General features: G+C 33.5%; 1 protein-coding gene across 13 annotated transcripts in view; it reads right to left on the bottom strand.

Annotated features, from left to right (window-relative positions):
* CADPS2 (calcium dependent secretion activator 2) overlaps nt 1-22,218 on the bottom strand; it is a 678,697-nt gene that overhangs the window by 27,999 nt on the left and 628,480 nt on the right. For 12 of the 13 annotated variants that reach the window (XM_031938931.1, XM_031938932.1, XM_031938929.1 and 9 more), the window contains one exon: nt 8,807-8,914. In XM_031938931.1, the coding sequence (XP_031794791.1) occupies nt 8,807-8,914 (108 nt within the window). Of the gene's footprint in view, nt 1-5,246; nt 7,862-8,806; nt 8,915-22,218 lie in introns of those variants that run through there. The other variant, XM_031938935.1, reaches the window with a different exon arrangement.

A 22,218-nucleotide genomic window follows, 5' to 3' on the forward strand; every position in this document is an offset into this window, starting at 1 on the left:
GAAAGGAAACAGTCAATACCTAGGCCATTCTCCTGGCTTCCTTTCATCTTAATGTTTACCATCTTCTGCTCAAGGGAGATAATACTTAAACAGAGAAACTCATCAAAATGTTCAGTTATAAGGTTTATGTTCACTATTTACTTCAGGGCTTCATTTGACCTGTGTGTAGTTCCTACAATAAAGTAGATGATTACAACACACCCATCTTATGCTTTTCAACAAATATTTATTAAGTGCCGACTGTGTGCTTGGCACTATGGGGGGGAATATAAACTACCAAATGAAAAATCCCTGGCCTCAGGGATATTGGTTAATATTAATTCAACAGGTTTGAAAACCAAAAGAGATATATTTGAAAAACTTTAAATTTCCTGATAAAAAGACTCTACCTAAAAAGATAGGCTTTCATTAAGAAAGCCTAACTGATTGTATTTCAGATGATTGTAATGTTCAGTGGCATTAGAGATAGGAAGCATAGGTGAAATTGATTGTTTTTTGTTATCTCGTATTTCTTAAAGAATTTAAAAATTATTTGGATTCAAGAACATCTAACTGGTTCAGCGATCACTATTCATTTTAACTTTAGAAAAATAATTAACTACATGAGAGAGAAAATTTTTCTCACTGATCCCTCTTTTGGTGATTTAAGAACAATGTGATATATAAGAAAAATGGTGGGCCCTTTTTAAAAGCTCACTTTTTATCTCCCTTAAGAACAGAAGCTTGAGTCTTAATAGGAATAAAATAATAATGTGGGACTTAGTTTGAAACACCAAAGTAAAATTTTTGAATGCTACTCCCTTTTCCTTACTAGGTGAAGGGAGACAGATAGGTGTTTATGAAGATAAAGTTTCATTATGAGAAATCTATTCATTTACTATCTGTTCATTTTGGTTCATTTTCTTAATGTAATATTAAAAACTGCTACTGAACTCAATTATAAACATCTGAATTCAATTTCATTCAAAAGGTTCCTTCTACTCAGAGAAGCTTTGCTTAAAAAATCAGGGCTATTTTTTTATCCAAGAAAGTTTATGAGAAATTAAACCTTTACCAAATATAGATTCAGTGAATCTAACTGATTAACTATCATTTAAAGAATTACTTTTAATTTTATATGACATAACAATATTTTTAAAAATCCTAGAATAAATGAAACTTCTTAACAATTAAATACTTAATCATTTTATAACACAAGAGAATGTTTAATCTGCATGATTTACCAATTAAATGCTGCACCCTGATGGGTCTTTGCAATAAGAAGATATAAAGAGATTGTTTTAAAGGGATTCAACAGTCAAAAACTAAAGTCCTACTTATGACAAAGCTCTTGAGAATATGCTTGGCTAGAAATGATTATTGAAAATGCAAGCTTGATATTCCCTCTGCATTTTATGCAGTCCAAAATTCCCTTTGTGTTTTCTTTTCCTTGGACTGGGTTTTCAGTCCACACAGAAGCTGCTTCTTAGGATGAGAATTTTGGTTTCTGAAATATCATTACTTTTCAGTCTGGAAGAATATTCAAGTTCTGGAGGAATATATCTAGTCAATATCCTGATATATGAGCACATAGAACTTGCTGAATATGTTTGGAAGCCTGGAGATTCAGATTAGGAGGGGTTGTCATCAGGCTCACTAAATCAAGCAAGGGACACAAGCAAGAAAAAAATTAGATTAAAGAATTTTAAGATTATTTATAATGTCATTTTGGTGAGGCCAGGTGATCTGAAGGGAATCTATCTTTGAGAATATTACATTTCCAGCAGACAAGGAGGATTTATTCAAAGAAAAGAGAGAATGTGAAGGTATCAAGGTGGTCCAAATATTTCTTTTGAAGGGATGGCACAAGAGGCCTTCTTTTGGATTTAGCCACAGCATGGTAAAATCGAAGAAGTGTTCGGTTTGGTGGTAGAGAACCTGGGTTTGAATTCCAGATTTGTTATTTACTTTATGTGTGAACATGGACATATTAGAACTCCTCTGGGCCTCTGCTACTCATCAGCAGAATGGCTGGGTAATCTTTAAATTCTGAGTCTTATGAATAGGGATATATAATTTGGACAAGGAATGATGATCCTTAGAGAACGTATCAATGACACTATAGCCCAGCATAGTCTAGCATTTCCTTTTCTATGTCATAAAACTAGCCTCCATGTCTTCTGGCAAACGATACAGTTCATGATTTCATTCCTCCTTATTGTTAATTACTGTTCAAAAACCTTCTCCCTGGCCATCAATCCCCTTTATATGTTGTCTTGCTCTAAAACAATGTAAACTCTTATAGGACAGGGATCCTCTTGCTTACTTGCATTTGTATCTTCAATGCTTACTACGTTGTTTGGCACATGATAAGTGTTAAATATGTGCTTTTTTATTTGTGGACAACTCTGACTGTTATTCAGATATGAGCCATCAAGCCATTGGTCTCTACCCAAGGAGGATTTTATACAATTGTATTTGAGTCATAGGTTACATATAGTTACAATATTCCCAATAACTATCCATTTCACTATCCCCTAAGCTCAACTCAAATATCAAATTTTCCATGAAACATTCCCTAATATTTACATGTTTTAGTTACACCATTCTTCCTACCTCAGACTGCATTTTGCTTTGGATTTTCCAAATGAACATATGAGAGCAGTTATTTGGCACAATGGATAGAGCACTGAATCGAGAGATAAAAAGATCTGAGTACAAATTCAAGTTCAGTCATTTATTGGTTGTATGACTCTGGGGAAATCATTTAACCCTATTTGACTCAGTTTCTTCATCTGTAAAATGAGCTGGAGAAAGAAATGTAAAACCACTCCAGTATCTTTGCCAAGAAAACCCTAAATGGGAAGAGTTGACTTTACTCTCAAATAATTAAACAAAAGAAAAAAAAAAAAAAGACATGCCATGTATCATTATCTTAAAAAAGCTGTTCAGTAGGTAAATTGCTAAGCATTTGCTCCATGAATATTTACTGCATGAGAAAATAATCTCTTAGGATCTGAAAACCCTATTCAAAGAATTAAGGTTTCCACTTTAGCACTAAGTAAGGAGTTGTACAAGTTTTGCCTGAATCTCTAGATATAAAATCTTGCTGGGTGTAAAATGTCTCATGTCACAGTATTTCTCTTACATGTTAACATTTGTGGAGTCCCCTTTCTTCTTCCTTTCCCATTGATGGTGTGTGTGTGTGTGTGTGTGTGTGTGTGTGTGTGTGTGTATGTCTCCTTTCTGTTTCCTTTCCCATTGATTGTGTGTGTGTGTGTGTATGAGTCCCTTTTCTGTTTCCTTTCCACTGATTGTGTGTGTATGTATGTGTGTGTGTGTGTGTGTGTGTGCATATGGTTATCTTGCTTTCAAATAGCCATATCTCAATATCTCTCCCACTCATCTCTCTTCACACCACAATCAGTCTAGTCCAGGTCCTTTTTTTGTCTCTGAACAATACTTCTAAAATAGCTTCCTTACTGATCTTTTTGTCCATTTCCTACCCAACTGCCAAACTGACATTTCTGAAGCACAGATCTGATATGTCCCTTCTCTGCTTGGGAAGTTTTTGGATTTTCTTACTGTATTTAGCCAGTCAACAATTCTCTATTAAGCACTTACTATGAATCAGGCGCTGTACTAAATAGTTAGGATTGAATACTAACTCTTGGAAAATCCTTCTCAATCTGTATCTTTGGCAAGAAAACTTCAAATGGGGTTATTGAAAGTGTGAAATGACTAAACAAGATTGGAATCATAAGCATAGTACCACACCTCAAGAGCTGAGAGTGACCTCAGAAAATGCTATCAAATACATTTACTTTACCTAGTAGGAAAATGAGGTCACAAGAGACTAAATGACATATTTATAATCATGTAGATATTTGGTGGTAGAGTCTGGATTGGAGCTCAGGTTGTCTGGCTCTAAGTTCAGTGTGTTAAATCTCAATAAGATCTACAGAATCTGAAAGACTGTCTAGTTATTGGCTTACTAGAATCAGATTTTTTCGGTGAGTCTAGGTCTTTTCCACTGCATCACCAAATTGCCATTTGGCAAGTTGAAAAGACAGGGAAGAAGGTGACTAGCACAATAGGTAGACTCATCATGAAGGATTTATGGAAGATAGATGTATCATATAGGAAGAGAAGGTATGGAAGCTCTGAAGCATTAGGAGAGACCATTTCCAAGACTGATTAAGTATGGAGTATTTGTGGCAAGTTCTGTACATTGAAAAGACTGAGAGCATCCAGCATATGGAAGATGAGATGGTGATAGTCTTGAGTCCATGCCAGATAAGGTTTAGTTGAAGGCTCTGGGGGGTAGTTAGCCTACGGGAACATGCTGAGTGTATCCAAGCTGAAAGGCTCTCTTTTAGAAAAGGGCTTAAAAAGATGAGTTTTTCTTGGCCACAAAGGGCAGGGCCACAGCTAGCAAGCATAAGTGACAAGAAGGTAAATTTAGTCTTGGTATCACATTAAAAAATTTCCTGACAATGTAAGATATCCCTAAGTAGAATGAGGAGGATTCCCTCTTCTTGTAGGTCTTCAAGAAGTGGTTGCATAATCACTGGCCAGGGACCTTCAAGCAAGACTATTTCCTATGGGGTGGACTCAATAGCTATTGAAGTCTCATCCAGTTCTCAAATTCTGTGATTCTTTGTTTTGCAATCTTCACTAGTGGAAGGTATATCTGCAAAGGTTAAGGATTCATCAAAAGGAGAACTGTTGACATCTGTATATGAGTCTAGCAAAAATTAGATATTGGAGATTCCAAGAGGCAATGCCTTTCTTTGCACCAGTACTGCTCTGTACACAGGGCATCTGGCACATCATCCATACCTGGTGACTTACCTCAGTGGAGTAGTAAGTAGAGTACAGGTGTTTGCCTCACACACTATCTCTGAGCCCAACATGAGAGACCCTGGAGCAGTAGAGATAGAATTCCTGCACTGAAAGCAGGAGAGGCAGAAGGTCTTGGAAATGGTAGAAGTTTTTTTTTTTTTTTTTTTTTTTTTTAAATAGAGTTTTGTCCCTGAGTAAACTACTAGGGCACCTTTTGCTGTAGGTACTACTAAATGCCCTATTTGGAACACAGAAAGACAACCTTAGACAAGGTTTCCTAAGATAATGATCTTTGGTTTAAGCTATTTTAAACTTTAGTGGGAGGAGTTTTTCATTCCTCAAAAGTTGTTGTTGTGTTGAGTTGTGTCCAACTCTCCATGACTTCAATTGAGGTTTTCTTGGCAAAGATATTCGAATGGTTTGCTATTTCCTTCTTCAACTCGTTTTCAAATGAGGAAACCAAGGCAAATAAGGTACAGTGACTAGCCCAGAATCACGCAGGTAGTATGTATCTGAAGCCAGATTTGAACTCAAGAAGAGGAGTCTTCCTGACTCCAGGCCCAGTGCTTTATCCACTGTACTACCTAGTTTTAATACTTAAATTCATATTTAATAGGGTAGACCAAAGGCTACACTTTTGACTCTCCACAAGACTCTTTGCCCTGTAAACTCACTTCATACTCTGGATTAATTCTCACATTAGAATCATCCTCCATCTCTTTGGCCTGTAGAAATACAAAGATAAATCTTTTCATGATGACAGTATTGTTAGCCAGGATGACAGCTTGGTTCATAAATTTACTATATAAAGCATCTTTTCCTCTTTCCTGATTCAGGTTCAGTACTCTATCTGCTGGTACCTAAGTGCCTTAGATGAAATATAAAATAACTAGGGCTCACCATCTTCCCTATGATTACATTCTAAGGTCTTCTAAGCCTTACCAATTGCCCTATCTCTTTGCCCTCAAGATTCCCTGTACTTCCTTTAGATCTATCAAAATAGCCTAAAACTCCTGTATCTTTTCATTAATTCCTTAGGACTTCAGCACCTTTTCATCTATTCTGCACCTGAACTTTCTTTGAATCTCTCCAATTGGAGTATGAGTTTCTTAAGAGCAGAGTCTTTCTCTCCTGTATACATATATTCCCAGTATTTAGCACAGTACTTGGCATATACTGTATGGTCTCTCATTCATTCATTCTTTTATCTGTTTAAATTAGACATACTGGTTTAAGGAATCTGAGCTATTCTATACCTTGAGCACAAGGGAACAATTAGGGTGAGGGAAATCCTGAAACAAAATAGAATAATTAGCCCTACTTTCATGCTAAAATAGTTCATACAGTAGTTATTATACATAATTCATCTTTAATATTTTAGGGGGAAATTATCACCAGCATTGGTATTTTGTTATGGGACTTATATTTATCTCATATGGAACACCCAAAGTTCCATTTGTTTGAAAATAGATGATTGCAGAGATTTAGAAAAATTGTGATTTTAATGTGTTTTGTTTTTTTAAAAATTCTATTTGGCAAGTAATGTTAGTAGTATTTAGGCAGAGAAGTTACATGGACTTATTTTCTAACCTACTCAAGAAGTACCTTAATTGAGATGACAAATATTTTACAAATAACTGAATAACATTTTTCCTTTCAATCTTTTATTAGCAATAGGCTAAGGTGGTAAAGAGCATATACAGACTCATTTTCATTTGTTTCCTGATCCCTTATAAATCATCATTAATTACTTTTAAGATGTAGTTAAATGGATTTCCAATAATTAAATAATACTTTTCATAATCTATTGCTTCATATATATACTGTTATACCTTTCAACACTTACTTGAAAACCTCTCATTTACTTACTTGTGAATGAGACAAATTTGACACTGGCTAATTAGTTACTCTGAATCCTCTCTCATAAATGTTTTTCTTACTACATATGTAAGAGATAAAAGATCAGGTTTTACTATATCTTTCTCTCTATTCATGTGTGTCTGTCTATCCATCTATCTACACATGTAGATACTTATAGATGGATCTATATATGTATATGTATAAATGTAAAATATCTGTTAATAATCAGAGACCTAATATCTTGAACATATTAAGATGTTTAAGACAAATGCTTCTACTTTATGACTATAAGGATATTTATTATAGCATGGAGTAGTGTTGTACATACGGTAGAGTGGTAAAAGTCCTACTTTAATAGGGAAATACACATGATAGTCGTATCAGATGCTAAGTCTCCAAAAAGATGCTTATATCTTAACCATGAAGGTTTAAAGCTCCTGTCACTTTCGTGTCTCATTCTGTCTCCCTGGTTCCACTTTAATTAGTGAGTTCTATTCTCCCCCTAAGAATGAAGGAGGAGAGCAGACCCCATGACAATCTAATGCCCTGTTATGAATTGGTATGATGCCAAAAGAATTCGAAATGTTTCACAAATCAGTCAAAGGGAAAAAAAAGATATTCTGCACACAATGTATTCATATTTATTCTTTCTCCCAAACTGAGTTGCCTTGTGTGAGACACAGAACACATGCTGCAGTTGGATTTACTGAGAAGAAACCTGGCTAGAATAACAGCAGCTCAACTTTCCCTCTGTCCAATATAAAAAAAAAAATTCACAAAAGCAAGAAAAAGGGGAAGGGGCCTTAGAAACAAGCCATCTGCTTGTAGGCTGAGGGCACTTCCAAACTGATGCAGAAGTTGTTAACATGGTTTTAGTACTCTGAAAAAGTTCCAGCTGAATGAATGGTAATTTTTCTACCCCTGCAGGGCATCAAAGCTTATATGAAATCATTCTTTTCACACATATTAACACAGCTTATTAAAACAGATGATACTTTTATTGCAAAGTGACTCAGGTAGAGTCTAAAAATGCAAAATGAGAAAGAGGAGTTTCATTGTGACCACCCAATCTGATAAACGGTAAATAGGGATATGACAGACCGTGGTGGAGATGGTGATGTTCCTGGACCTTCTGTATCCACCATAGTTGAAGTGTCACCAGGAAGCCCGTGAATTGCTGTTATGAAAACATTTGCAGTGACTTGCATAATTAAAAGAAACTGCCAGGAAAGCCTTTCTAAAACGCAGAGGGGATGTACACAAATAAATACACTTCAAAGGGAATATTACATTTCAAAATTACTAACAGACTGGATTATGCTAAACTGTATCAAACACCCAACAGTCCTTCCTTCCAACAGGCTCTTATATAATTAGAATGACTGACAGCATTGTGATTTAAATGGACTGCTCTCTTAGTATAAGTTGCAGATTCACTCAAGGAAATCTGATGTCCATGGGACCTCAAACCACAATTTTCTATTTTAGAAAGTTGGCATTTTTAGTCTCAAACTTCAGTGCAGATATAATTATAATGTAATATCTTGAAGCATATATCACTATGGTTAAAAAAGATACATATAAGTATATATGTATATTTACACACATGTGCATCTACTATCCATCTATCCATCCATCCATCTATCTGTTTTCTATCCCCCTTAAAAGTACAGTGGCAGCTATTTGGTAGCCTTGATTCTATCCTATTTTTTTTGTTTAGCCAATGAATGTGATATTGATCTTTGGAAAAAAACTTAAAGAAGAAATGGAACAATTTAAATAAGATTCTGTTTGTGAACTGCCATAACAAAAATAAAGGATGGGTAAAATGGAAAGACAATGTAGACAATGGTATAGTATTTTGCTCATTAAAATTAACCTTAGAAAGTTTTTTGAGTCTCTCAATCCAACAGTGACCATTTTCATGCAGACAATGTAGTCAGTCAAGGTTTCTATCAGCAATTGAAGGAAACCTAATAGAAAAAATTTGCAAATACATGCACAGAAACATAAATGATCACTAGAAAAAAACCCAATTCTGATCTGTATGAAAAACACCATCAACTTATCCCTTTATAATATTACCCTAGTGCCAACAAGCCTTGTAAGAGTAGTTACTTACATCAAACAACTTTTCTATATACATTTCCTCATTGACCTTTTCTCGAAGTATATCCTGATTTTGCCGGACAAACATGATATAGGCATCAGATAAATCCATTCCTGGTTTCTGTTAGGAGAGAATTGAGATATGGGGAGGAAAAGGGAAAAAGAAAGAAAATCCATCAGTTGTAGTTTAAAGTTGTTACAAAGCAATTCCCACTTACATAAGAGAGTTTGAGCCAGAAAGGTCCTTAGGTGATCTATCCCAACTCCATCAATGGTGCATGAAAGTTTATTTGACCTCAACCTTGGGAAATAATTCATCATATTCTACAAGTTACATTTGTAAAAGTGCTAAGAATCTAAGCCAGGATGAGTACTTTGCTACATATATGTATCTCAAAGGTAAAATACATGATTCATTTTTTAGGAAAACAATCAGAAACCCATGAGAGAGACAAAGCAACATGATGGGCAAAGCAAAAACATACTGATGTTGAAGGCAAATGACTTGGGTTAGAGAGTCCTGGCTCTAAAATGTTTTACTTATGTTACTACTGGCACATTTTTCACCTATAAAATGGAATTTATATTGCTTCTTGTACCATCTGCCTCACAGGGTTGTTGGCAAGGAAACATTTGGCAAGCAAGCCTGAGAGTACTGTATACATATGACTTATTATTAAAACAATGGAGGTCAATGAACATGTAGTATAGTCATATACAAGCACAACAGGTCAATCAAGTACCCAGACATTTAAAATCATCCGCATACCGCAAGCACTCTGTAACTGTAACTGCAATTTACTTTTCATTATTCTAGTGGAGATCATCTACCAACAAGTTGGTAGAAGTTATGTATTACATAAAACTAGACTTAGTTTTCTTTCTGAGTGGTCTAAAATGTTACTGGTCACCTCCTTCAATGGCTAAGTATATTCAAGCAATTCAAACTTATCATATGTCTAAGCAATATATAATCAGAGAGAAAATGTCATGCAACTTTTTTAAAAGAACTTTTATCCCATTCTGAAGCCAGATACATTTTTGGATGATCCATCCATAAGAAATAGTTTCATGAAGTAGAGAGAGCATCTTACTTGGAATCAAAAGATTTGGATTTAAATGTCAGATTATATAATGCTTACCAAAATTTTCATATACCCCAAAACAGTCATGTTTTAAATGTTCCTAGTGGTAGACTATAGACAGGCCAATCAATAAGTAGAATGAAATTTGATTATGCCTGGTTGTCAGTGAATCATTTCCCATCCCAACCATCCCTAGCTTTTTAAAACCACTGAATCTTAGGGCTTTATGGTTAGAAGGGATTTTAGACATTACCTAATCCAATCCTCTCATTTCAAAGTGCAGGAAAATTCTCCAGCCCCATAGGGATAATTCTGTAGAATACTTTTGCCTTAGTGAATTCCAATTTAGTTTGACAATCTATTTTGTCACCTATTTAGTTTATTTAGTTGACTAAGGTAAGATGTTAAAAAAAGACAAGACAGTAATTATCATCATCATCATTCATTCATTCTTCCATTCACAGAGTGCTTCAAGATAATCAATACATTTGTGTTCTAATAACACAGCAAGGTAGTATCTAATTAATCCCATTTTACAGATGAAGAAACAGAATAGGAGAGATTAGGAACCTATTCATAGTCAAATAGTTTGTAAATATCTAAAGATTAACTTGACCTCTGGGCTCTTGACTTCCTACTACCTCCCCATACAGGCCAGGTTGCCTAGCTTCATTCCAGGTCTAGAGACTGCACTCATGATCTTAATCAACTGTGTTATCTACTATCTAAATGAATATTATTGGTCAGAAGAGGGATTGTGTAAAAGGGGGAAGGAAATAAACATCACCCCAACTCTTGGAATAATCCAAAACTTATTCTCTACATTTGATGAGTCAATGGAACCATCTATAGGACAAGGCTAGTGTATTCTTTAATAATAAGTCTTAAAACCCATCCTTTCCCTTGCAGATTTAATATATTTACAAAAGTATTTAATGAAAAACAAAGGCACAAGTTAGGCATCATTAGAATGTGCCTCATTCAACTACAGGTTATTTCAAAGTTGTTTTTTTAAATTTTGTTTTGTTTTGCTTTGCTTTTGCTTTTGTAACAAAAATGTTTTGAACTAGACTAAAGGGTACGTTAATGAATTTATTACTTAATAACCTGAAGTTGAACAAACATTATGCAAATTTAAAAGGTCTTAAAAATAAAAGACTTATAAAAGCTTTACAAGGATAGCTTATCAATATCAAAGAATGGTATACAGACATATCACTAGGTACTAATGTATTGGCATATACTGAAAGAACGTGCACCTATAATGTTGGTTACATTTCAGATATAATGAAAGCTTTTATTAAGCTAATTCTCAGATTTATTTTTACCCTCCAAAGTCCAGAAACATAAGTAGACATGCATATTTTCTTTAAGTGAATTATTTTTAATTGAAAATTTTGTCCCTAGTCTTAAAAATGAAAAGGGATAACTTTCCACCAATGAAGAGGAAATTAGAGCAATAATTATGAGCTACTTTGCACAACTTTATGTCAGTAAATTTGATAATCTATGTGAAATGGAAGAATACCTATAAAAATATAGATTGCCCAGATTAACAGAGGAGGAAGTAAATTGCTTACATGGTCCTATTTAAGAAAAAGAAATAGAACAAGCTATTAATCAACTTCCTGAGAAAAAAATCCACAGGACCAGATGGATTTGCATGTGAATTCTACCAACATTTAAAGAACAATTAACTCCAATACTCTATGAAAAAATAGGGAATGAAGGACTCCTACCAAATTCCTTTTATGACCCAGACATGGTACTGATACCTAAACCAGGTAGGGTGAAAACAGAGAAAGAAAATTATAGACCAATCTCCCTAACGAATATTGAAGCAAAAATCTTAAATAAAATATTAACAGAGACTATAGATATAAGATAACATAACATAATATAATATGATATGATATGATATGATATGATATGATATAATATAATATGATATGATATAATATGATATAATATAATATAATATAATATAATAATATATACAATCCCCAGGTTAATATACTGTGACCAAGGAGAATTTATACCAGGAAAGCTGAGCTGGTTCAATATTAGGAAAATTATTAGTATAATTGACTATATCAATAACCAAATTAACAAAAACCATATGATTATCTCAAAAGATGCAGAAAAAGCATTTGATAAAATCCAACATCCATTCCTATTAAAACCCTAGAGTGTATAGGAATAAATGAACTTTTTTCCTTAAGATAGTCAGTAGCATCTATTTAAAATCATCATTAAGCATCCTATGTAATGGGGATAAACTGGATCCATTCTCAATAAGATCAGGAGTGAAACAAGGTTGCCTACTATCACCATTACTATTCAATATTGTGTTAGAAATGCTAGCTTTGGCAATAAGAGATGAAAAAGAGATTAAAGGAATTAGAGTAGGTAATGAGGAAACCAAATTATCACTCTTTGCAGATGATATGATGGTATACTTAGAGAACCCCAAAGAATCAACTAAAGAAGTACTGGAAATAATCCACAATTTTAGTTGCAGGATACAAAATTGCAGGATACAAAGTAAATTCACATAAATCATCAGCATTTTTATACATCACTAATAAAACCCAACAGGAAGAAATATAAAGAGAATATCCATTTAAAATAACTGCTGATAGTATAAAATATTTAGTAATCTATCTGCCAAGGGAAAGTCAGGAACTATATGAACAAAACTACAAAATATTTTCCACCCAATTAAAGTCAGATCTAAACAATTGGGAAAATATCAAATGCTTTTGGATAGGTCAAGTGAATATAAAAAAGATGACAATACTACCTAAACTAATCTATTTATTCAGTGCTATACCAATCAAACTCCCAATAAACTATTTTACTGACCTAGAAAAAATAACAACAAAATTCATCTGGAAGAACAAAAGGTCAAGAATTTCAAGGGAACTAATGAAAAAAAAAATCAAATGAAGGTAGCCTAGCTGAATCTAATATAAAGCTATATTATAAAGCAGCAGTCACCAAAACCATTTGGTATTGGCTAAAAAATAGACTAGTTGATCAGTGGAGTAGGTTAGGATCACAGGACAAAATAGTCAATAACTTTAATAATCTAGTATTTGAAAAACCCAAAGACCCCAGGCTTTTGGGATAAGAATTCACTATTTGACAAAAACTGCTGGGAAAATTGGAAACTAGTATGGCAGAAACTAGATATTGATCTACACTTAACATTGTATACCAAGATAAGACCAAAATGGGCTCATGATCTAGATATGAAAAAAGAGATTATAAACAAATTAGAATAACATAGGATAGTTTACCTTTTAGACTTGTGGAGAAGGAAGGAATTTGTGACCAAAGATGAACTAGAGATCATTATTGATCACAAAATAGATAATTTTGAATATATTAAGTTAAAAAGTTTTGGTACAAACAAAACTAATGCTAAGATTAAAAGGGAAGCAATAAACTGGGAAAATATTTTTTCACCAAAGGTTCTCATAAAGACCTCATTTCCAAAATATATAGGACATTGACTCAAATTTATAAGGAATGAAGCCATTCTCCAATTGATAAATAAATGGTCAAAGGATATGAACAGACAATTTTCAGATGAAGAAATTGAAACTATTTCTAGTCATATGAAAAGGTGCTCCAAGTCATGATTAATCAGAGAAATGCAAATTAAGACAACTCTGAGATACCACTACACCTCTCTCAGATTGGCTAAGATGACAGGAAAAGATAATGATGAATGTTGGAGGGGATGTGGGAAAACTGTGACACTGATGCATTGTTGGTGGAATTGTGAATGAATCCAACCATTCTGGAGAGTAATTTGGAACTATGCTCAAAAAGTTATCAAACTGTGCAAAACCTTTGATCCAGCAGTATTTCTACTAGGCTTATATCCCAAAGAGATCGAAAAGGACCTACATGTGCAAAAATGTTTGTGGCAGACTTTTTGTAGTGGCTAGAAACTGGAAACTGAGTGGATGCCCATCAATTGGAGAATGGCTGAATAAATTGTGGTAAATGAATGTTATGGAATATTATTGTTCTGTAAGAAATGACCAATATGATGATTTCAGAGAAGCCTGGAGAGACTTACATGAACTGATCCTAAGTGAAATGAGCAGAACCAGGAGATTATTATACACAGCAACAATAAGAGTATAAGACGATCAATTCTGATGGAAGTGTCTATCTTCAACAATGAGTTGAAACCAATTTCAATTGTTCAGTAATGAAGAGAGCCATCTACACTCAGAGAGAGGATTATAGGACCTAAGTGTGGACCACAATATAGCATTTTCTTTCTTCCTGTTATTGTTTGCTTGCTTTTTTGTTTTTCTTCTCAGGTTTTTTTTTTTTTTCTTTCTAGATCTGTTTTTCTTGTACAGCAAGATAGCTGTATAAATATACATAAATATATATTGGATTTAACATATATTTTTAACATATTTAACATGTATTAGACTACCTGCCATCTAGGGGAGGGGGTGTGGGGAAAGAGGGGTAAATTTGGAAAAGAAGGTTTTGCAAGGGTTAATATTGAAAAAAAAAATTACTCATGTATATGTTTTGTAAAATTAATTCTATAATAAAAAAGGAAATAACAAGTTATTATTTAAAAATAATAAAAAGGAAATGTTATCCCTATTGATAGAGTAGATAAATAGATGGACTTGGAATCAAGGAGACACGAGCACATTTCTGATATATTCTAGCTGTATGACCACGCTAGTATCTTTGTCAAGTAAATTCCTAATAGGGTCACAGAGAGTCAGATGTGACTGAAAAATGACTGAACAACATGACACTGGGCAAATCATTTAGCCTCTCAATGCTCTTTGGAATTTCTTAAGATTGTATTGCCTAGAAGGTGCCAACTGCATTGGTAAAAGGAGTTTTCTTTTCTGGAGTTACCTATCCCAGTGACATCATAATTCCAGTTCTTATCCCTGTCTGCTCTAGGAGAAAAGTCAAGACAATTTTTTCTACAATGGTCATCATCTTAAGGTTAACTAGCAACTTAGGACAATGAGAAATTCTTAAGTATTGGGATTCTATCAGGGCCTTCAAGTGCTAAAGACTGAAAAGTGCAGAAATTCTGAAGCACATCAAATACTGCAGGGACATGGCAGAGGCTCCTCACCTGGAACAATGGTATGAACTCTTGCTAGGTCCATGATAAGCAAACATTATGTGAGAGTTATTACATGGAGACAAATTAGATTGAAATTTAAAAGAAAGGGAAATTCAAGTTCTCACACCTCTAAAGTTTTTATTTTATTGTCATTCAAAGAAACAATTGCTTATAGTCATTTAATCCAGTCAATCATTTGACCTGTCAGCCAAGAAACTGCTGAATGACAGCAGGGAAGATTGCCAGAAAGTGACAGTATACAATAGATTTTAAAAGTAGCCTACTAAGTCGGGAGGAATGGTGGCAGACACCAGGATTTGGATTTTTAGATCACATACAAAAATAAGGTGTTCAGGGCTGCTAAGGCTAGGACTCACATAATGAAAATTAAGAAGACTATATTTCACCAGAGATTTGTGGCTCTGATCAAGAGTCTTTACAGTGAAACTGGAGGGAGAAAGAACAAACTATGCTTTCGCCCCCACAAATCCCTTTGCTAGTGGTTCCCTTTCCTCAATATCCTAATTCTTTGTATTTAGATTATATGTATTTAGCAGACATAAATGTATTTAAACTCACAGGTATCCCTGAAGACCTAGTAGGATGGTAAGTCTAGACCAGAATAATGCAATGGTAGGGTATATCTTATTCAGAAAAGCAAAAAATCATTTAGTAGAGAGCATAAGTATGATAGAAGACATTTGGTTGATGATCAACAGAGGGAGAAGCAGAAATGATATTATTATTGATGTATATTACATACTACCAAAACAGAACGAAGAAATGGATGATGTGTTTGGGAAACATATCCCAAACTTAGAACTAAAGTATGACAATTATAGGATGCTATGTAGATATTTTCTACCAGTCTTTATGTTAAAAGTGGAGAAGTTTATAAATTAATGACTTATATCTTGATATATCAAGATAAGTCATTAATTTATAAACTTCTCCACTCCAGAAACTGAAGGAACAAAGGAAATTGTTATCTTAGACTTGATTCTGATCAGTAAAAAGTCTCTTCCATCTCTGTGCCTTTTTATAGGCCACTCTCCAGGCTTAGAATGAACTCTCCCTTTCTCATCTTTTCTAGTTTCCTCCAGATCAGCTCAGTTCTGCTCAAGTGCTAATTCCTACTGTGCTAGACCTGGTCTCATTCACTTGGTTGCTAGTGATTCCCCTTCCCCAACCTCCCAATTTTCATGGCATGTATTTTATTCCCATCCAAACTCATGTTATTACATGTCCCCTCCCACTTTTTTGTCTCCTCTTCCAAAAGAGTTCAAGGTACTTGAGGACAGGGAGTCAGGAAGATGTCGGTTCAAATCTGGTTTCAGACTCATATGACCCCAGGTAAATCATTTAACCCATATTTGCCCCAGCTTCTCATTTGCCACGTGGTAATACACTGGAGAAGGAGATGGCAGACCATTCCAGTATCTTTGTTAAGAAAACTTCACGGACAATTCCATGAGGTTACAAAGAGTCAGGCCAAACTAAAGAACAACTCAATTAATAGAATGTAAGAGCACCATATTTCACTTTTATTTAATGTTATAAGGTTTTTTTTTTTTTTTTTTTTTTTTTTTACAAAAGCGTATCTTCAGAGCAACATAGCAAAATAAATAGCACATGTATCTATCAATTATTTCTATTTTACAGATGAAGAAGGTAATGCTCTGAGAAGTGAAGTGAGTTGCTATGTCTATATAATTAGTAATACTGATCAGAACCAGTAGTCAAACCAAGATTTTCTGCTTCTTATCTTAGGCTTTTTTTATTATATCATGCTACCTCTCCAGTAGCTTATACAGAATATGGCAGTGGTGGCCACAGAAGCTAATGTGATCTTTCATTTCCTGCTGCCTAGACCTTTAGGGAGCACCATCATGTAGTTTATAATGTTTTGTGGAATTTTTTTTAGTAAAGCTTTTTATTTTTCAAAACATATATATAGATAGTTCTGCAACATTAGCCCTTGCAAAATCATGTATTCCAGTTCCCTCCCCTTCTTTCACCTCCTTCCCCTAGATGGCAAGTAGTCCAATATATATAAACATGGTAGAAATATATATTAAATCCAATATGTACATACATATTTATACAATTATCCTGCTGTATAAGAAAAATCAAATCAAACCAGAAAAAAAAAATGATGAAGAAAATAAAATGCAAGCAAACAACAAAGAAAGAATGAAAATGCTATGTTGTGAAGAAAGTTTTCAACATCCAAAACCTTGAAAAACCTTGTGTTCCAAATTTTTCTCCCTCCCTCCCCCTGCCTCTGGCCTAGATAGCAAGTAATCCAATATAGGTTACACATGTGTAATTCTTCTAAATATATTTTTGTGGAATATTTTTAACAGATTAATCAACATAATAATTGTTAGAATATTTTTCTCTATAATAAGGGGATACAGAACTACTTCAGCCCTTAGTAACCCAGAGCCTATTAATTTATGTGTTGGAACTTAAGTTCTAGCAAATTAAAAGAAATGAATTCACCCCAAATATAAGGTATTTCAAGTGTTTTTCTCCTTCAGTCTAAAAAAAAGAAATATATTCTTAAATTTCATAGAATTTAAGGGAGAAAAGGTAAGGGTTTTGTCAAATGTCAACAAAATAAATTTAGATTTTTGCTTTGCTTTTTAAATTAATACCTGGGATAAGATGTATGAATATTTTCCTTGTTTTTGAAAGATCAATTAAAATCATTCCTAGTTTATAAACATAAACATGGATGAACCATGCTATAGAAATGATGTTACTTATACAATTTGTAACCATTGGTCTATAACTTCAATTAGTTGTGAGGAGTAGCTTAAAATCTAAAAAGTTTAAGTATAGTTTTAGAGATTATTTTGGGACAATTAAGATGGTCAATACGTACCCAGTCAGAATATGTCAGAAATAGAACCTGAACCCAACTCTTTCTGATTCTGAAGTCATTTCTCAGAAGACAGTTGTGAGGACACATCATACTTTTTCTCAGGCTGTGATCTTATGCTATATTATTGGAAACATGTTATAAGATTAAGAGAAGTGATAGCTCCATTGCTATTTCTTCTCTTCAAACCACATCAGATCACATTATAGAGGTCAATGGCAAACTGGGAATAGGTTTAGAGCAAAGCGTCAAACCTATCCTTGGGCTGCACATAGCTCATAACACATCCATATCTGCCTTAATCAAATTGAAATACAACTGGGACATAATTAATACAGTACATAAATAAATTATTTTTAAAAAGGAACTATATAAATCTGTGTGGTTTTCTAAGTAAACGTTTGATCCAAAAGGATCACACAAGGATGTATAATTCAGTGGCTTCCACTTCTGTTGGTTTGACACCCTTGGTATAAGGATAATGAGAGGTATCTAAAACATGACATATGAGGATCAATGGGAAGACATGAGGACATTTATTCTAGAAAAGAGACCTTTAAGTGAGGCATGAGAGCTGCCTCTGAGAACTGAAGGGCTTTCACATGCAAAAGACATTAAAATAGTTTTCTTGACCCTAGGAAAGTATACTAGTATACTAGGTGGAAGTTGCAGATAGGCAGATTTTAGATTTGATGAAAGGAAAAACTTCCTAATATTTAAAGATATCCAGAAGTAAACTGGATTGTTCCAATAAGTCAATTCCCTATTATTGGAGGGTTTAAAGCAGTGATTGGGTGACCATGAGGCAGTGTAAGTTGAACTACATAGTGTTTAAGATCTCTTTCAGTATCTCTTCCCTTATGTATACACACATAAAAGTGTGTGTTTTTGTGTGTGGATATACATATATATATATATATATATATATTTTTTATGTTTATGTATGTATATATGTATATTGCATATATACATACATATATATAATGTGTATATATATAAAAAAACACATTTCTTTGAGCATATTTAAGACTACTCATTAAAAATGTCACACAAGAAGATAGATCCTTTCATAATCTAATAAACATCCCTTATTTCAATACTAATAGAGAGAAATTTAAATGTGAGTTCTGTTTTGCAGAACATAATAGTTAAAATGTTAAATGTATATATTTAAACATTACAACTTGTCATGACAATATGGAGTTTAGGCAGGTCATTCTGATTTTAAACATGTTTTACAAAACAAAAAGGATTAAACTTCGTTTTTGAAAAAAAGTTTTCTTTTAGTAAGTTAAGAAACACTTGCCTGAAAAAAAAACAAAAGCCAGAATTATAACATTTCTCATTAGCATTATTTCTTCCTTTATCTTTGAACTGTTTACCTATTCTTGAAACTGTGACATATGGGAATTTCACACCTAGTGAATATATTTTCATGCAGCTTGTGGCATGAGACTATAATCATTAGAAGAATATACACAAGTAAGAGTAACTGCAACAGCTGGTGACATTTACCAATTAGAATTATGGTTCTTTAAAACACTTTATCCTTTCTTTAGTGTATGAAGGGTAATTATCTCTGATAAATTGCTGAAAAATATGTAATTTTCCTTTTAAACAGTTTCTCTTTATGAAATGAATCTGTTTGGATGAGGGACATCATCACTGGACCAGCACTTCATGCTATTTCTATTTTTTGATATGGTGATTTTAAAACTTTGAAAGACTTTGCATTTTATTCATAAATTAAGATAGTCTTACATTAGGAATTAAGCCATCTATTCCAAGAATAATTAAAAGAAGATACCTTCCTTGTCAAGTTTGCTCTGAATGAAATAGAAATATCATACCTACATTATAAAAGATGAAATACTATTGGTTTAGTGTATTAATAAGCAATGCTTTATCAAAGGGACTACATCCTAAAGAAGCAACAATAGAACATAATGGGATTTTTCATGATTTCAGGAATTTTTAAGGATGTTAAGTTTTAAAAAACTCCAAAATGAAATCATCACTTAAACACCTAATAAATGTGATGAAATAAAAATTAGAGACCCAATGAAAATCTTTTAAAGCTATTATTGCTGTCATTTTGAGAATATTTATACTCTTAAATTGTATACAGTATACAATTTTCAGATTAAGGCTGCTTTTTATAACTTGGATTTTATTTAAAGCTCTGGTCTATTCATTTCACTAGAACTGAAAGCTAAAAGTAGGAAGTTTCCCATTTTGTGCTGATTTTAAAGGAAGCCAGCAATTGCTCCTAGGCAATTTCTAATTGGATTCAGAAAAGGATCAGCAATGTTTCAGCTACTATGTATGTCATACCAAATGAATGTACCAATAGCCTTTCACTCCTCACACAAAACAGAACTAAAGCACCAAACATATCAGGAAATGAAATATTTCCAGTAGATTTCCTTATCACTTGTTACACAAGTAACTGAATACACTGATGAGTAAATGAGTGTAGATCTGAGTGAGGATTTTTCTTTCCCCTAGGGTTAATCACTAGTCAACCTGGCAAGATGAACATGCTGTTTAAAAAAGGAAAGAAAGAAAAAGAAAGAAAAGAAAAAAAATTCCTCGTTAATTATATGCTGCAAATGTTCTTACTTCCTGCTGCTACACCTAATCCCACAGGTGCAAGCCTTCTCTTCTGCCATTCCTGGGTAGGTGGGCACAATTCTGCCGTCATTCTTCCCAGCAACAGATTTTGATACTGTAGAAGCTGTGTAACCTTCCACTGGAGGTTAACAATGCATTAGAAAAACACTGTCATAATGCCTCTTTAACAAGGAGACAAATTTTAAATATATTATTCCTGTCTTAAAGATGAACTAGAGGCTACAGTATAATTGACTTAATTTGAAAGTGCACTTCTCTCAACCTACAAAAGCTTGCCTTGCAGCAACAAATCAGAAGTAATATCATGATGCTGCCATACTCTAATGTCCATATATTAAAAACAAGAAGGCTTGCATCCAGTCATGCTTCTGCAACATGTTGGAGTTAGAATAAAATGTTGGGGCAAAATAACTACTGTATATCTTATCACATGGCAACACTGTCTCAAATCCCAGGACTTGGTGTCTAGCCTCTCTTTAAGTTTAGAGCCATTTGGAGCATAACGAATAGAGTGATGGATTAGTAGAGGAAGATTCAAATCGTCACTGATATTTACAAGCTTTGTGACTATAGGCAAGTCACAACCTCTATGTGTCCAAGGTAGCTCCCCAGTATGTACCTAAGTCACAGACCAGCTCATTGCAATCTATGGTGGAAGAAATGTCCAAATTGAGATTGATCTACACTGAAAAAAAAAAAAAAAAACACAAGGCAAACCTCTTATCCTTCATTTTCCTGAATAGATTTAAAAACTAGGAATGATTAATAACTGACACTTAAAAACTTATAACATATGCATTTTAATCTCAGCAACTAATTAAAAAGGCAAAACAAAAATCCAAACTTACTTTATTATGGACAGTTGATGACAACCTTAAGGGATACTCTTTAAATTCTATAGAAATTTAACATTTTTTACCAATTTATGTATAAACATTTTTTAAACTCTTAGGTTCACAATATTCTTTAAATTCCAATGAATTTAAGGATAAATTTCAATTGTAAAGGCTTAGGTAGAAATGTTTTTGTAAATACTCAGGTTCATAATATTCTTTAAATTAAGAATAATTTCTATTTTACTGGATTACACATAAATAATCATCAGGTTCACAGTATTCCTTAAATTCAAAGTAATTTAAAAATAACTTTAAATTTTGCTGGCTTCTGTAGAAATACTTTGGTTAGATCCCAAATTCAATGTGAATTCATCTGCCAAAAAAAATGTGTGGGAAATTAAATTGCCTCATAAATGAGTTGGCTCCTGGTGCCTAGACACTGAAAACGTTTCATGTTCTCACCTGAAGAGAAAATATTCTGATTACAAGTATTCTCTTTCATGTGCTTAAAAATAACACAGTCCAAATACTTCTTAATCACTTTTTTTCATAAAACAGAAATTTAAAATTTTTTCATTTTAGTAAAATACAACTAAATATCAACATGGAGCTAAAATTTCCTTTACTATTGTATTATGAGTCTTATCTGAGAGAAAATAGTAGCAATACTACATGCAAATTAAGGGAGAATTATTTAAAAACCAGTTTATATATGTCTTAATTATTTTCTAATAAAAAAGTTGACCTGATTTATTTTTAAATTTCAGGATTAACAACAAAAGCCCTGTCCCTTCTCAGATTGAGCAGGTTATGGAATTATATATTTCTCTACTAAGTTTTTGTGATGCTTAC

This window comes from Sarcophilus harrisii, chromosome 5 (genome assembly GCF_902635505.1).
Source record: "Sarcophilus harrisii chromosome 5, mSarHar1.11, whole genome shotgun sequence".
NCBI lineage: Eukaryota > Metazoa > Chordata > Mammalia > Dasyuromorphia > Dasyuridae > Sarcophilus > Sarcophilus harrisii.